Consider the following 18,822-nt stretch of genomic DNA (forward strand, 5'->3'; position numbering starts at 1 on the left):
TTAGACTTCCCAAAATGCACATTTCTCTGTATTAAATTCCATCAACCATTCCCCAGCCCACCTGGCTAATCGATCGAGATCCTGCTGCAATTTTTCACAACCATCTTCACTATCTGCAAAACCACTTTAAGGAGCATCCTGGGGAAAAAAGATGGGGCAAAAGTAATAGATTTAAGGAAAGAATTCCAAACAGATCCTAGGCAGATGAAAGCAAGGCTGCAAATGGTAGAACTATAAATAATAGAATTAAGATATTAAATATAGACAAGTATAAAGCATTTCAAATGCTTTTTTTGTGGTGAGGAGGGTATATAGGTAAGGAAGGGCAAGATCATGAAAGATAAGGACAGCATGTCCTCGCTTACCAAAGCAAGAGTTGGGGGTTGGGGAAATCATGGGCAGAGGACGTTTACCAAAATAGCTACTCTCCTTTCGCTCTAGCTTTCATCTCCTACATTCTGTGCTCCCGCACATTCCTTCAACAATAAGGCTACTTTCAATATTCCATATCTCAGCCTGCTTCAATCCACCCACACAGCAGCTGCATCATTTCTTATTCCTGGAACTCTTAAGTGTAAATGTATGGATGGTGTTGCATTCTACACATCTCTTTTATGCCACCTCACTACAACAGGACTCAAATCCAATATGAATTATTTATGCAGGTGCCGAGCTTTGCAACCAGTCGTGTTAAACCAAATGAGGACACTTCATCCTGGCCAATTTTTTTTAAAAAGGCGATGCGTTTATGTATCATCTCACTTCTTGGGATGCTGCATCACTCCATGCTAATACTTGTTTACTCAAGTTGATTGAAAAGAAAATGTGCAACAGATTCAGTACAAAGCTTTCACTTACAATCAAGCATCTCTAGAAATAAAGAGTCATAACAATTAAGATACCAGCAAAAACATTGTTTTAATTACAGGTCTAATTGTAAAACCCGAGCATTTCAAACAGAGGATACAAGTTAAGGGGATGTCCCACTGCGGCGACCTAAGTTCAGAAGAGTGTCTTCGACCTTCAAGCTCGAGGGCACTCGCCTGAAAAACCTCGAGCTGGATCGACCGTAAGCGATGAAACCGCGAGCTGCATCGACCGACCGCACACACAAACACATCGCAAAGGCGGGGGCCAGGGAAAGCGTTGCCTGAAATTCACACCCGCGATGAGGAGGAAGATAAAAGACGGCTGCACAGTGTACGGTAAGTTCTTTAGAGAGAGCGGGGGGGGGGGGGGGGGGGAGAGAAGGGGAGAGCGGAAGGAAGAAGGAAGAAGGAGAAGGGGAGAGAAGGAGGGAGAGGGGGGGGTGGAGGGAGAAGGAGTGGAGACACTTTTAAGAAGTATAATAAAGTTTAGCGGGCATTTAACCTACCGGTCGGTTTTCCTTAGTCCTGAAAACTCCAATGAGCCAATTAAAATGCCCGGTCAGGGAAGGAGATTGCCTACGGCTGCCCTCGACTGACTGTAACTACATAGCGACCCCACTCCACTGCACTACGAGTTCAAAAGAACCATGCCGACCAATTTTTACTTGCGTAAAATTTTTCAACATGCTGAAAATTTTCCGCAACCTAGCTGGGGCCACAAGTATTCAGGAACTTCCCTCGAACATGAAGGAGAGTTCCAGTGACCTCCTAGGACCACGTGTCGACCATGCTGCGAGTTTGAGTCGAGGGCAAACTCTTCTAAACTCGCAGATTAGGTCGCCGTAGTGGGACAGGATCCAGGATCAATAGCACTTGAATGCTAAGCAACAATGTTATGGAATGGAAGAGTTCTATGGATTTGCATCAAAATGCGAAAATCATTGTAAAAATCAAAAAAGAAGAGTTGTTGAGCTTCCAGAACAGAAAATAGAAATTCTTAAAAAGGACTCAATGAATCAAATTATGTTCCTAAAATGCACACCAAGTATCAACAGGAATTGTACATGCTCCCTTATGGAAAAAGTAAATGGACATGGAGTGGTTTGACATTTATACTAACATTTATAGTAATACATCACAGTAATATACTTTATTCCTATGGTAATATACTAACACACAATGTAGAATCTGTTAGATTACTGAATCGAGAATAAAGTGAAAAGAACACAATGGATGGGGAGGAAAAATAAAATCAAACATTAACATTTTTAACCATGTTATTAAAATCAAAATAACTTGCCAAAAGTAGAAAATTATGGTATATTTGAATTAAGGTATATTTGAATTCACAAAACAATCAATTTGTTTGGTACAATTAAAATATATTGTGGCGGCACGTGGTGGCAACCCAAGGGTACCATCCCCAGTCAAATGGGTTGGTGGAGCGGTTCTACCGCTGTCTGAAAGCCGCCCTGAAGGCTCGTCTCATGGGCCCTGGGTGGATGGACGAGTTGCCTTGGGTCCTGTTGGGGATTCGGATGGCCCCCAAGGAGGATCTGTCATCGTCCTCCGCGGAGTTGGTATATGGTGCTCCGCTCACCGTCCCCGGGGAGTTTGTCCCTGCTGCTCTTGGGTCCCAGGAACCCTCGTCATCGGTGCTGATCCGCTTGCGGGAGTGGGTCGCCGCCAACGTCGCGTCATGGAGTGGCCCCTTCCCACTGCCGCTGATGGGCTGCCCGTACATTTATCTTTGCCGTAACTCCCACGGGCCTACTACATTTGATTTGGACATGGGAGGCCGGCATGAAACTGTGCCTGTGGCTCGTTTGAAACCGGCCCACTTGGACCTGAGTGAGCCAGTCCATGTGGTTCAACTACCCCGTCGCGGGCGTCCGCCGTCCCGGGCTCCCGGAGATTCTTCCGACCCGAGCAAGCCCCTGAGGCGTGGGATTGTATCTATGAGTTTCGGCCACCTCGTTGAGCATCCCGTCCGGTTCAGTGCCTCTGATTCCGGGGGGGGTGGGGAGGGGGTTCATGTGGCAGCACCTGGTGGCAACCCAAGGGCATAACGAATCATCGGCTCTGGAGGGCGGCATCTTGGTGTGGGAGGCGCTATTAACGGGGTCAGTACCTGAGTTGGTAGTTAAGGCTGGGCAATGCCCGTGACCTGGGAGGAGTAGGGAGCTGTATTGGAGAGAATAAACATGTCTAGTTCACGCAACTCGTGTCCGATTAGTTTTTGGCTGGACTCCTTCGAGTCCCCGCCACAATATATATAATCTCTCATATTTAAGGAAATGCTTATGAGAAAATTATGAAGCTGCTTCAAAGTTTCTGATTTCTAACTTTGAATGTGCCTGTGTGGCAATTATGTCTGAGTTGTTTCCATTTATTCCAATGAGCTCAAATACGTACTAAGATGCTAAACAAAATTATTTCGATTTAAGATCTCGTCTTCGCACTTCAAAATTAATCCAAAACTTTCCGTGTATTATAATATTGTGTTTCAATTGCTTTCCTTCACCTCCTGGTCTGAACGGCGACAATACAACAATTGTATTTCATAATAAGAACATCGATGAAATGATGCATGATCAAATGGGGAAAATCACACTTGTTCCAAACAACTGAAGGACTAAAATGTTGTATATTATTTATACAGGATGAATACTCAAAGCAGAAAATATTCCTGTTACTCAGTATTCAAAGTATCTGCCATAGCTGAGTGATAACACACTTGAACTTAATATGTTAAGTTCTGGATTTTGGGTGAAATGTTAAACCAAAGCCACATCTACCCTCTCAGCTAGGCATAAAGATGCAATGGCAATATCTGTATAACAAGGGTTAACAAAATTCAAAGCAAAAACATAAATACACTGCAAACACTTTTCAGACTATGCAACATCCACAGGAAGAGAAAGAACACCTTTGTCAAAACGTTATCTTAGTCACTTAGCCAAAATGTATCCCTCATCCAGTTTATCTTTTGAAAATACATAGCATCTCTGACAGATGCCCAAAATATAATGCAAGGTTAATTTACAATAGTTGAAAGCTTTGAAGGAGAAAAAGAACAGTCTTTGAAATCACAAACGAGATAATTCTGGAAAATGACATAGGGTGAAATCTATTCTACAGAACAATACAAGAGGCAAATGCGCACCAAGTTACTCAAGGAAGTTTACCCTGTGCCTCTCAGGTGATTTCCCTTCTAATCCAAGACTCATTAAGACTTATTATTATGCTTAGATGAATTTGAAGAGTAAACTGCCAATTCGTTTTGACCAGCATTGTAAAGCATTATGATTTGGTAAGCATAATAATTGTTAGATTTGAACATTGTAATAATGTAATTACATAATGCCAAAGACAGATGTAAAAAGTAATAAATTAAAGCAAGTTCGCCAGTCCTTTTCATTTAAAGCTTGAAGACATTACAAATGATTACAGAGTGCAGCTTGCAAGCTAAAACGCCACAGATAACACACAATTTACCAATTCAACAGCCTGCCCTCATCAACGTATCTTCACAATTGAAATAGAACCTCAAACTATATATCAATAGTAATTTGTAATCCTTCCTTCTAAGGGCTCAAACACAAAAGTAAGGTAGATTGTGTGAGAGAGCTTTGTTTTCATACTGTTTAACATGGGGCATAATATACCATTCCAAAGGGAAAAATAAATGTTCAGACAAAAAACACAACAGCTTCTCAAATGATGCAGCAGTTAGTTCACAATACACCAATAAGACTCATAATCCAAAATGGTTCTCTCTCTCAAATTGAATATGCATATTCAAAAGAACATGCAACATCAATGAAACCCGGAAGTGTTGAGTCTGAAGAAGGGGTTCGGCCCGAAACGTTGCCTATTTCCTTCGCTCCATAGATGCTGCTGCACCCGCTGAGTTTCTCCAGCACTTTTGTCTACTTTCGATTCCAGCATCTGCAGTTCCTTCTTAAACATCAATGATAATTATTTTGACAACGCCATCACCACCATTATCTGCAGGTTCCCGTCCAAGTCACACACTACTATAACTTGGAAATATATCACAGTCCTGTTATTGTCGATGTTCTAAATCCTGAAACTGCCTACCAATATTATAAGACTGCCATCATTAGATGAAAATTGGCAGAATTGAGGCCTGCGAGGAAGATTGCCAGGTACAGATTAATTTGAAGTCCGATACACCAACATGCAATGAAATTGCTTGTTCACATGGAGTTCAAAGTATAAACAGTGTACGGGCAGTAATTATTAACAATAAATAAGTTCATGTCATTATTTCATTCGTAACTTCATAAGTTCATTAGTTATAGGAGCAGAATTAGGCCATTCAGCCCATCGAGTCTACTCCGCCATTCGATCATAGCTGAAATATATTTCCCTCTCAACCCCATTTTCCTGCCTTCTCCCCATAACCCTTGACACGAATCAAGAATCTGTCCATCTCCATTTAAAAAATACCCAATGACGACCTCCACGGCCGTCTTTGCAACAAATTCCAGATTCACCAACCTCTGACTAAAGAAATTCCTCCTCATTTCCTTTCTAAAGTGATGTCCTTTTATTCTGAGATGCACGCTCCACACAAACATCACGGCTAGGATCAAATTTGGATCACTGATTAAGTAACATCACCAACTGCTGTGTTGTTCCATAGAAATCTGTTTTGCTGAATGACTTTAGTTAAATTATTACTTGTCTCATTTAGAGAATTTTGTTGAATCCAAGAGCAATTAGAATATTGATATTCTAATATGGTAACATTAAATATGCTTTTAACTGCTTATCTCAAAAATATACCACATTAGCTACCAGATTCTGAAATTTGGCATTTTGCAAGTAGAGACTTTGTTACTAACCAAATGGAATTTTAATTAGATTTAGTTTTTTTTGATTTGATTTGATTCAATTTATTGTCATTGTCTTCAATTAAGAGACAACGAAATTCTCTTTCCCTTACAGTCATATAAAAAATAAAATAAAAACCCCCCACAAAAACACAGAACACGGTAGTCCACAACACAAACATCCCCACAGCGGCGCCAAAGTTCCCCACTGTGAGGGAAGGAACCAAAGTCCAGTCAACCTCCTCACTGATATTCTCCAATGTTCACCCGTGGTCGGGGCCTCCCGAGCACCCGGTAGTCGCCGCTACGGGCGGCCCGATGTACAGCCCTCTCGCCTGGAACGATGGAACCCCAACGTCGAATGGGAGAACATCCTCAGGGACCTGGACCTCCGAATCGGCCACCTTCCACTGGAGTCCGCGGCTGCCGATGTCCACAGGCCACGTTGGGCGGAGACTCGCGCTGGTGACCTCCGGCAAAGGGTCCCAAGGACTCCGCGATGTTGAAGTCAGTGCCGCCCGCGCTGGGAGCTCCATTAACCACGGCTCCGCGATGTTGGAGCAGCGGCCCAACACTCCGGAGCTTCAACGGCGATCCCAGGTAAGGCCTCGCCCGCTCCGAGATGTATCCAGTGCTGCGCCGCAGCTGCAAATCTCTGGTCCGGTTCCCAGCAAGAAAGGCGCGCCAATCCAGTTGGTAGGCCGCGAGGGGTGTTGCGACTCGGAGAATAGCCACATCCTCGCCAGGAAGCGACTGAAGGACGGTTTCCCCCTTACCCTACCTGCTTCCCCCCACATAAAATACTGAAAAAAACAAAAAGAACACACTCTAAACATAACAAAAAATAAAAAAGACAACCAGACTGTGGTCGGAGGCAGCCAGTAACAGTGCCACCGGATGTCCAGAAAGTTCCATTAGCATATTATAGTTACGTTTTTAAAAGGATTTAAAGAATTAAAGTTATCAAAGAAGCCTAAATGTGAGCTTTCTGACCTATGAATTTCTGTTCTCTAGCAATTTTAATTCTTGCAATCTGTCAAGTGTATATCATTAAATGATGAATGAAAAAAAATAATGAACTACAAGTCAATTGGATTTTTAATTTTACACCCCAGAAATCTGATAGATATTTTGAGCATAACTTGAAAGAATCATTTTCATAATACGCACAATTACATTTTAAACACAATTAAATTGATGTGAATAACTCTGAATCCAGTTTAATTTAATAACGCAATTTAGGATCAAATAATGGAAAAGCATAAAAATTACCAATACTGGAAAACACCAATATAAAATAAAACGCACAGCAGGTCAGACACCATTTTCACAGAAGGAAACAGAGTCAACATTTTAGAACTGAAATTGACGTGAAATAGTATTACTAATTGCCTCTCCAGAGACGCAGCTTGATCTGCTAAGCAACCCCAGAGTTTTTTTTTTTAATTATAGGATCTTGGGGTCCAAGTCCACAACTCCCTGAAAGTGACAAGTAGATAAAATGGTAAAGAAACAAATGGTATGCTTGTCTTCACTGATTGAGGAATTGAGTACAAGAGTCAGGTAGTCATGATGCAGGTTTATAGAGCTTTGGTTAGACTGCATTTGAAGTACTGCGTGCAGTCTGGTTGCCCTATTGCAGGAAGGCAAGGGAAGCTTCGGGAAAGGTACAGAGGAGGTTTACCAGAATAATGCCTGGATTTTAGCTACAGGGAGAGGTTGGACAGGCTTGGATTGTTTCCTCTAGAACATTGGAGGTTGAGGGGAAACTTGACATCTATATTACTAAAAGTCTGATCTTGACCTGTTGTTCTGTATATTGATTTTAGTTTTTTTTTAAAACGCTGCCACTTACGGCTGTGATTGTTGGCCATCTTACTCACAGTCCCCCTCCGCTGTGCAGGACAAGAGGATTTTTCCCATCGATGAAAAGTAAAAGAGTTATTAGTGTTTAAAGAATGTTGAGATTCTCTCTCCTGAAGGCCACGCCCCTTCCGGAGGGACTATAAAACCCAACAGTGTTGTGCCTCAGTCAGTCTCTGCAAGATGGGGGAGCGAGAGGGTCACGTCTCTCCGTCTGAGCTGTGAATAACATGTCTACTAAACCGTGAGTGGTTTTACTGACCTGTCAGTGCCCTTAATGTGGTTTGAAAAATATAGTTTGGAAATGCTAAAGCTGCGTTGCCTTTGGTTTGGTAATGCTAAAGCTGTGTTGCCTTAGGGTTGGAAATGCTAAAGCTGTGTTGCCTTTGGTTTGGAAATGCTAAAGCTGTGTTGCCTAATTAAAGTTGCCTTGCCTAATTAAAGTTGCCTTGCCTTCTATATAATTAAAAGTCTAATCTTGACCACTTCCTGTTTGCGCTTTATATTGATTTTAGAAAAAACGCTACCACGCACGGCTGTGATTTTTTGACATTTTTTACCCCCTCCGCTCATCAGGTGCTGAGGATTTTTCCCATCGATGAAACATAAAAGAGTTATTAGTGTTTAAAAAATGTTGAGATTCTCTCTCTTGTCAATCATGCCATGAAGGCCACGCCCCTGCTGGTGGGAGGGACTATAAAACACAGAAGAGTGAACGTGGCTCAGTCTCTGCAAGATGGAGGAGGGAGAAGTCACGACTCGTTGTCTTTAGTGGCCTTGCACCCTGCTTGATATGGTATGAAACTGCATTTGAATTTGGTGGCCTTGCACCCTGCTTGAAGTGGTAAGAAACTACACTTGAATTTTATGGCCCTGCACCCTGCTTGATATGGAATTTCAAGGAATAGCCGTGCGGCAACTGCCAGCCCACCAGCCATGAGTGACTGAGCCGCCAGCCCAAGAATCCTTGGCCCACAATGTCCATACTAGCCCTCTGGAAACCAGTCCCATCAGCCCACAAAGCCCATACTAGCTAGCGCCCCCCCCCCCCCCCCCCCCCCCCCATATGGATATGTAGGGAATAGAGGGATATGGATTATGTGCAGGCAGATAAGAGTTGGTCTTGGTATGATGTTTGGTTCAGAGATTGTGGGCCAAAGGGCCTGTTCCTGTGCTGTTCTATGTTCTATTACAATATTTAGGATTAAAATAGTTTTCAAATTTGATCGAATAACCACAAAATTGAATTTTCCAATTCCCAAATTTTGCAATACCCCTGCTCTAGTCTAACACCAACACAATAACTCATGTACATATGCCAACATTAATCTGGAAATCCAAATTACAAGGCTATATTGGTGTGGCTACCATTAAATTGCTTCGCTGATCAACCAAAGTAAAACTCAAAGCATCATTAGGAGGAAAGAAATAACACTGCACATCTAGGAAGTGATTCACTACCTCATTTGAGTATGCATGCATCAGAAAAACATGAGTATTGTTTCCAAATTAAGTACCTTTATATATTGCTGCAGTATAATTCATACAACTTCACAAATTCCAAAATTGGTAGGAAAGTCTTAACCATTCCTATTGTACAAATCCCATCTCCTTCAAAATATATTTTCATATGATCATAAACACCACTATTAGGTGATGAGCATTAAGACTAACATTCCACAGTGTGAATCAAGACATGCCACAAATCACAGGTTGTAGACCCTTAAAGAAAATGATGTTGATATTAATTCAATTTGAATATTCAATTTTTTGGGGATAAAAACATTACAACCGTCTTGAACCCCCCCCCCCCCCCCCCCCCTATATATTCTTTTATCACAAGAATTGTGTTTGCTATCAGCTTTAATTCCAAATGTGTAGTAATTGTAATGACTCCATCAATACGCAATATTGTCTTTTGTAAAATGTGTTACTTTTGTAAAATGTCTCAATTTGCTCACATGAAATTATCAAACCCCTTCCAAAACAAGGTATTGCATAAAAAAATCAAAGAATGCACGTGGACTTTGAAATGAACAATTCCCAGTGAGGTTGAGAAGAAAGAGCTGTCCATGGTACTGTACTACACTGCCTGACGGGTTGCAGTAAGGTGTCGTGACGTTTCCGTTTATTCCACTTCCACACCCCAGAGCGCTAAGTACACGAGCTCCGATAATCTTCACTTGTATCAGCTATGTGTTTCATTTAACATTTAAACTGTCGACCATTTTATATGAAAGCAACAGTCTTTAAAAAATATATCCCACAAAAATACTGATTAAAAGCTGCAAGATTTGTAAAGCATTCCATAAATAATTTAGCTTTTAAAAAGAATCCTAAGCAATTTAACATGTTTTTAAAATAATCATATGTGGTCAAATCATCACAATTATTTTAAATGATTTAGGGTGAGGTATTCCGCAGCAGGTGTTTTAAAAAAAAGTACCACAATCTACTATTCCTTATAAAACAGAACCGTTATTTAAGGAAAGCTGACATGTCTTCATTTCCACAGGAAGATCTGAAGCAACCCCCTACTGCAACGCAAACCACCACCGCCACCCCATCCCTCCCACCTTACAAGATGAACGCACCCTCCCCCCTCGACAGGGCCAACAATCCCCCCCCCCCCCCCCGGCTCCCTCTATCTCCTGACAATTCAAACATCGTGCCCCCCCACAGGTACAACCCCCTCCCATGAAAACTAAAGGGATTGAACAACCGCAACCCCCACTCCCCCCCTCACGACAGTTTGAAACCCCCCTCTTTGAAACCCCCATCATTGACAGGTCAAATACCCACTCCCACGACAAATCAAACAAAACCGATCCCAGGACGAGTATTCCCCCCACCCCAAAAAAAATCAACCGCCCCACCTTTCCTCGCGGAAACCCCTTGATCTCTCTACAAAGTCGCCCCTCTAATTGTGTAAGAGCTGTCGGAGTATTTTGTGGGCTTGGGAACGGGACCTGAGTGAAGGTGCGAGATGCGCCCTTACTCTATGGAGGCCGCTGATATCCATTCATTCATTCATGCATTCGTTCGTTCATTCATTCATTCGTTCATTCATTCATTGATAAGTCAGCGCCGTGCCCAGGGAGCGAGTGGAGTGGCGAGTGGGCCGGGCCGGGAGGGGAGAGACAAGTAGACACAAGCAGCCTTACCTCCGACACAAAGCAGAGACATTGCTCCTCTCCGGGGCTGCACGCCGCCGAGTCACTGGATCCCCGGCCCGCCCGAGTTACAGATCCAAGCCCTTTGACGAGAGGCTTCTTCCTGCCGTTGGTTGTGCTCTGGTTGACGGGCGGACAGCGACTCCTCAGCTCAGCGATTACACGGCGCCGCCATTTTGTCGGGAGCAGCCCCCGGGTCCGGCTGACGTCACGGCCAAGCGGCGCGCGCGGGGAATTGGCGGGATGACAGCGGGGAGCGCGGGCACGATGACAGCGGGCAGCGCGGGCACGAGCGCGAGGCGGGTTGGTAGTTGACAGCGGGCGGCGTGGGCACGATGACAGTGGGTGGCTCGGGCACGTAGCGGGGTGACAGTTGACAGCTGGCGGCGCGAGCTCCTCCCGGGATGAGTCGAAGGCTGCGGACGCTGCAATGCCGCGATAAACACAACGCTGAGCGACGGAGGAACTTAGCCGGCCGGGCAGCGTCTGACGTGCCAGACATCGGTGAGTCCGCATTTGGAGTATTGTCAAGTCAAGAGTGGAGACACTTGGAACTGCAGGTGTTGGTTTACGAGTGATGACACAATGTACTGGAGTAACTCAGCGAGTTGGAAGAAGGGTCTCGATCCGAAATGTCACCCTATCCATGTTCTCCAGAGATGCTGCCTGGCTTGCTGACTTACTTTAGCACTTTGTGTCTTTTTTCCAAGTCAAAAGTGTTTAATCTCCATATAGTCATGCAACATGAAAGCAGGCCGTTCGGACTCATCCATGCCAACTAAGATGCCCATCGAAGCTCGTCCTATTTGACCCATATTCATATAAACCGTTCATGGCCCAGTCCAAGTGCCTTGTAAATGCTGGTATTTGCCTCAACTACCTCCTCTGGCAGCTCGTTCCATATACCCACCACCCTTTGAGTGAAAAAGTTGTCCCTCAAGTACTTAATAGATCTTTATCCTCTCGCCTTAAACCTATGTCCTCTGGTTCTTGATTTTTCTACTCTGGGTACCGAACGAGAAAATGGTAGACAAATCTACACTTGGTCTCGCTGATGGAAAAAAGGCAACATTGGGAACATCAGAGCAGTAGATGAGGTTAGAGGAGGTGCATGTGAATCTCTCTCTCCTGGAAGTACTGCTGTGGTCCCTGGATGGAGGCGAGGGAGAAGGTATATGGATAAGTGGTACATCACCTGCGGTGGCAGTGGAAAGTGCCTGGGGAGGGGGTGTTTGGGTGGAGAGTACCACAAAGTACCAGAGGGAACAGAAAGGGGTGGGAATGGGAAGATGTGACTGGTGGTGGGATCATGTTGAAGGTGGTGCAAATGTCAAAGAATGATGTGTTGGATGCAGAGGCTGGTGAGGTGAAAGGAGAGGACCTGCTGTCCAAAGCCTCCATATCCCTTTCATAATGGGGTGACCAGGATTGCACACAATAGTCCAAAAATAGCGGAGTCAGGGGATATGTGGTGAAGGCAGGCACGGGGTACTGATTGGGGATGATCAGCCATGATCACATTGAATGGCGGTGCTGGATCGAAGGGTCGAATGGCCTACTCCTGCACCTATTGTCTGTAAATGTGTAAAAGGAATTCAAGACAAAACCTATATATTGGGGACGACAGATAGCACAATGGGCTAAGAGTTCGGCTGGCGACCAGAAGGTAGCCGGTTCAAATCCCGCTTGGAGTGCATACTGTCGTTGTGTCCTTGGGCAAGACACTTCACCCACCTTTGCCTGTAATGGAATGTTACGGCGGCAGGCGCGGGCACACCGCGACGCCCTGTGTCTCCCTTTCAAGGGAGATGCTAAAAATGCATTTTGTTGTCTCTGTACTGTACACTGACAATGACAATAAATTGAATCATTTCATTTTTTTCAATCATTTCATTTCATTTCATTTCATTTCATATCTCTATCTCTATATATATCAACATACCTAGTAGATGGATTTGGAACAATGATTAACACCCCCAAAGTAATGGGAGTGGGCCAAAACATTGGGCAAGGTGATAAGACTTACTGAAATATATATTTAAAAGCTGGAGATAATCAGTGTGAAGGGGAATAAGCAATAGCCATTAAAACACATTATTGGTGAGCAATATACTGTTTGATGTTAGATAAATGTATGAATATTTATTGGTTTACTGACAAGCATTAAACAGACCTCTCAGCTCACCTTACCCATGCTGACCAAATTGGCATTTTGGGCGAGTCCCATTTGCCTGCATTTGGCCATATTCCACTAAATAGTATATAAGTTAACAAGATGTACAAATGTTAACTAATGTCAAATTAATCAGTGAGAATGCCCTGCTGGCATAATTAGGAGTCGATACCCCTCTTTTCCATCTTTCTGTTGACCAATGCAACCTTGGTTTAAAATAGTTTAAGTATCATCAAAATTAAGATTTGCCTTAAAGTGATTGAGTGAAGTGGTATAAAAGATGCATTAAGTTATATATTTTGGCATTTACTGTCAGGACAGCTTTGAAACTTTATATTTTTCATTAAGCATCTATGTGAAGTACTGAACATTAAAACTAGATGTTACATTTGGTTTGTTGCCCACTAAATACTGTTAAAAGTGAAGCACTGTTAGCATTTTTGAATTCATCACTTGTAGCTTTTGGCTGCTTGGAATCTGGTTCCAGTAAGCTGGCTTACATCAGACAGTAATTCTACAACAATGAATCAAAATGTCAATGGACTCTGATAGAATTCCTGGAACAAATCATCTTAAAACAGTGAAAGTTAATTACAGTTAAAATTATAAATCCAAAAAATACATCTAATCAATTGTTGAGTGCATGAAATGTTTGATTTCCCTTACCCATTTTTTAACTTTATTTTTTTAATTTCTTTATTGTAGTTATCTGTTTTATTTTATTTTTTTGAATATGTATTGGGGTCAAGGAAAGAGCGTTCACATCGCAGCCCTGTTTCTATCAATCTTTCCACCACCACGCACAAGAAGCGCAAGACAGTCATCATTGGATGCAGATGCCGAGAAGTGTGTTCACTCTGGCTGAACAACTTCTAATCTTGTGTGTGGATTCAATAAGAAGAAGAATGTGTATTATCATTTTACTCAATAACTAGAAGTCTGAAATCTATCATATTCTATTCTGTTTGATTGTTTACTGTGATTTGGGCTGAAATTTACCAGTAGGGAATTCCAGAGTTCAGGTAAGAGTGGCTGCTCAGTATCAAGAGTGGCATCAAGAACCATTAGAAAAATAAAATCAAAGTGGAAATTTCTGCAAGTGTAGAATGACACCCAGCGTAAAGGAAGATAGTAACATTGGGATTAATCTATTCACCCCATGGACTTAACTAATGTTCATTCCAATAATCTTCAGCTGTTTCATTAATGATCTCTTCCATGGTCTTTGGTCCCATTTCTAAATCTTCAGCTGTTGTTGATGAAGATGCAGCCATACCTACAGATATAGGCAACATTCAGGCATGAATTGTTGGGATGATAACCAGTGGGAAATATTCATATCAATTATTATATTTGAACAGTAGAGAATCTAATCACCTCCCTTGACATTCAATGCCATGACTATTGCCAAGTCTGCTATCATCAATATCTTTAGTAGAAACTAGACTAAGTTGGGTCCCAGTCACACAGGAGGCCTGGTCCCCCAACACAACCCATTCCCCAACGCAACATTCCACCATTCACCCGTTCCCCCCAATGCAATATTCCACCACTCACTCATAGCCCCTAACTGCGCAGGCACGGCTCATTTACCTGTATCCCCAAGCACTTCCTCCCCCTCCTCTTCATATGTGGGAGGGGAGGGGGGAGGGAAGGGGGGAGGGAAGTGGGGGTGGGTGGGACGGGGGGTTGGTGGGGAGAGGGTGTGTGTGTGGGGGTGGAGGGTGAATGTGGGTGGGAGGGGGGGAGGAGGGTGTGTGGGGGTGGGGGGAGGGTGTGTGTGGGTGGGGGGGTGGGGGGTGTGTGGTGTGGGGGTGGGAGGGGGGTGTGTGTGGGCGGGGGGGAGGTGGTGTGTGGGGGTGTGGGGTGTGGGGGGGTGTGGGGATGGGGGTGTGTGGGGGGGGGGGGGGTGGGGGGGGGGGGGTGGGGGGTGGGGGGGGGGGGCGTGGGGGAGGAGGGGGTGGGGCGTGCATATATACACACTGAACTTTTTTTTTCTCTCATATTATTTACAGTGTACTATGTTTACATATTATGTTGTGCTGTAGGAAGCAAGGATTTCATTGTTCTATCTGGGACATAAGACAATAAAACACTCTTGAAGAATGGGTCGACTGGGCTTGTATTCACTGGAATTTAGAAGGATGAAAGGGCATCTTACAGAAACATATAAAATTCTTAAAAAATTGGACAGGCTAGATGCAGGAAAAATGTTCCCGATGTTGGGGGGAGTCCATAACCAGGGGTCACAGTTTAAGAATAAGGGGTACCCCATTTAGGACTGAGATGAGGAAACATTTTTTCACCCAGAGAGTTGCAAATCTGTGGAATACTCTGCCACAGAAGGCAGTGGAGGCCAATTCACTGGATGGTTTCAAGAGAGAGTTAGATTTAGCTCTTAGGGCTAAAGGAATCAAGGGATATGGGGAAAAAGCAGGACGCGGGTACTGATTTTCGATCATCAGCCTCGAAAAGCCAAATGGCCTACTTCTGCACCTATTTTTCTATGTTTCTATTTAATAGGAACATGGGGGGCAGTTTTTTCGCCTAGAGGGTGGTGGGTATATGGATCGAACTGTGTGCAATATCAAACTGTATTAAAATCTGGAGTCAAGTAGAGTTGGCAAAACCAAACTGACCATTAGTGAGCAGTTTATTGGGACTAATTGTCACCCGAGAGCAATGTCAACAACACATTCAACTGCTTTGCAGATGATTGATAGTAGATTAATGGTTTTATTATTTATTTTCTTTGGAGAGTAAGATGCTGATGGATTACCTTATTGAATCACGAAGAGCACGGAAAAATTGACGTTTAGTCCTTACTCCAGGATTGGAGGATTATGAAACTAGAAGGCATAGGCTTTTAATGAGAGGGGAGTGATTTAAGAGGGACCTCCAGGGCAACTTTTTTACTCAGAGGGCAGTTCATGTTTTATATATGGCAGCAGTTTGCTGCTTGGTGTGGGCAGGGAACACATTGCCTGGGTGGTCGTGGGGGCAAATATGATAATGGCATTTAAGAGGCTTTGGAATTGCACAGAATAGAGGGATATGCATTATGTACAGGCAGATTAAATCAGTTTAACTTGGCATCGTGTTTGGCACAAACACGGTGGTACAAAGGGCCCGTTCCTGCACTGTACTATGTTTAAATGAGCTGCTGGAGGAAGCTAGAGAAAAGAATACAATCTTGACTCGAAAGGCATTTGGACAGATAAATGGATAGAAAAGGTTTAGTGGAATATGGCCAAATGCAGGCAAATGGGACTCGCCCAAAATGCCAATTTGGTCTGCATGGGTAAGGTGAGCTGAGAGGCCTGTTTAATGCTGTATAGTCTTTGACTGCAGGAGAGGCATAGTCATACAGCATGGAAACAAGCCCTTCAGCCCAACTTGCCCACACTGGCCAATATGTCCCAGCTACGCTAGTGCCACCTGGCTGCATTTGGCTCATATCCCTCTAAACCTGTCCTATCCATGTATCTGTCTTTTTCCTAAATGTTGGGATAGTCCCTGCCTCAACTACCTCTGGCAGCTCGTTGCATACACCTACCACCCTTTGTGTTAAAAAGTGACCCCTCAGATTCCTATTAAATCTTTTCCCCTTCACTTCAAACCTTCACTCTGTTCCTCGATTCTGGGCAAGAGACTCTGCGCATCTATCCGATCTATTCCTCCCATGATTTTATACACCTCTAGAAGATCACCCCTCATCCTCCTGTGCTCCAAGGAATAGCGTCCCGCAGCCTACTCAACCTCTTTCTATAGCTCAGACCCTTGAGTACTGGCAACATGCTTGTAAATCTTCTCTGTACCCTTTCCAGTTTGTCCCTGTATCCTTTCCAGCTTTCCAGTACAACAGCTTAGCTAATTCTTCTTGAAAACTCCTGAGGGCGAGTCCAAGATAATAATTTGGCACTTGGTTCCAAAGATTTCCCCTCGGCCACCAGCGTTCTAAAACCTCCCATAGTCATGACTTCTACCACCCATGGTAGACACATGGGTGCACTGCCACCTGCAATGATGCCCTATCTGCTAAACCTGCCCCTAGCTAACACAGATTACAAATCATAACACTATAGCAAATTCCATCCCTGCCAAACAGTGTGATTGTTAAACCGCTGTGAGCACATCTAAATCTGTAAATGGCAAAGCACTGTAGCACTGGAGACACAATGAGGCCGATGCTGAAATCTCCAAAGTGTTGGAGTAACTCAGAGGGTCACACAACTACTACTGGAGAAAATAGTTTTGGAATCATCAAGAACCCTGTCATGAATGAAAAAATAATTACCATAATATACCTTGGACAATATAGTATCAACAACTTGGCTCGGTAATTAAGAGCTTTAATAATTTTAAAAATGTGCTGTGGCGCCACCTTTTGTTAAGCTGTATCATTGCAAAGAAATATGTTAAAGTGAGGTACAAGATGCTGAAATCTTGAACAAATTAAGCGCTGGAGGAACTCAGCAGGTCAGGCAGCATCTGTGGAGGGAATAGGCAGATGACATTTCGGGTTGGGACTCTTCTTAAAGTGAGTTAAAATATCTCCTGCGACTGGGTTGCAGAATGTTTTCAGAGAGGATTTTTTAAAACAAAATGGTTTACATACCTCTAATTTGTAGCGTGGGATTGTTTTAGTCATCACAGCATTATGTCTAAGGATTATTTTATTTTAATTTAATAAGCATGATAATTTTTATATTTCAAAAATCTTGTCTGTTATGTCAGTGAAATAAATATTTTAGTGATGAGTTTTGATATCATGCCATATTGGAACTTTGAATAATTTGATAATTTTTATTTTTTACAAAGTTACATTTTACCTTGAAAGGCCAGTTCCTGTCCTGAACTTTTCTATGTTTTCTATTGACAAAGAAGTCCAATTGCTCATTGCACTTTTTGTCAATGATGAACATAGAACATAGAAAAGTACAGCACAGGGATAAGCCCTTAAGCCTACAGTATCCGTGCCAAACATGATGCCAAGGTAAACTAATATCCTCTCTCCGCTCATGGTCTATATCCGTTCATTCCCTACATATTAATGTGCCACAACCACTGGCAGGGTGTTTGAGGTATCACACTTTGTGTAAATCTTTTTACCACACACATCTCCTTTAAACTTTGCCCCTCTCACCTTAAACGTATGGCCTCTAGTCATTGAAATATCCACCCTGGGGAAAAGGCAATGACAGTCTACCCTATCTATGCCTCTCATAATAATTTTATATACTTCTATCACATCTCCCCTCAGCTGCTGACACTCCAGATAAAACTATTCAAGTTTGTCCAACCCCTCCTGTAAGGATACTGACTAAGGCCATTGGACCTAATGTCCATCATGTGGTTTCTTTCTGAAATTATATTCATATTTTTTGCTTCTTGGGACTTTTTCCAAGTTAAAGGCATTATTTAAATCAAATTGGTGGTCAAAATCGGAGAAATTCATAACACGGGTTTATTAAAAAAATACCTAATACCTTTTTCCACACGAAGGAAGACATATTTAGGTTGCTCATGTTAAACTCAAAGAGAAGATATTCAGCATCCAGGGTTAGTTGTGGAGATCTCCAATGTACCCGAGAATGGTGTGTAATTATGATTTCAGATTAACTGCAACTTAAGGGTTTATTTTTCTGTTTGTTCTGAAAGCTTGTGGTCATTTCTACATGCCATGATGCAGAAGATTGGCAAGAGGCTTCAGATGGTACCTGAAATAAGATGATTGTTAATTTCCCATTGGAAACTGGAAAACGATTGAGAGTGGCAAAAAGGCGAGGGATGAGGGAGCAAGATTTATAAACAATGTAAAAATGTGGGGAGCAAGATCCTGAGGGGCAACGTTTACATTCAGTGGGTGTTGGGTATATGGA

General features: G+C 43.1%; 1 protein-coding gene across 1 annotated transcript in view; it reads right to left on the reverse strand.

Moving 5' to 3' along the window:
* Positions 1-11,588, reverse strand: part of LOC129711157 (protein unc-13 homolog A-like) — a 162,571-nt gene extending 150,983 nt beyond the window's left edge. Inside the window, exon 1 of the mRNA XM_055658609.1 lies at positions 10,759-11,588. Within this exon, the coding sequence (XP_055514584.1) occupies positions 10,759-10,780 (22 nt within the window). The 5' untranslated portion in view covers positions 10,781-11,588. The remainder of the gene's footprint in view (positions 1-10,758) is intronic.
* Positions 11,589-18,822: the final 7,234 nt, after the last annotated feature.

Source organism: Leucoraja erinacea, chromosome 29 (assembly GCF_028641065.1).
Source record: "Leucoraja erinacea ecotype New England chromosome 29, Leri_hhj_1, whole genome shotgun sequence".
NCBI lineage: Eukaryota > Metazoa > Chordata > Chondrichthyes > Rajiformes > Rajidae > Leucoraja > Leucoraja erinaceus.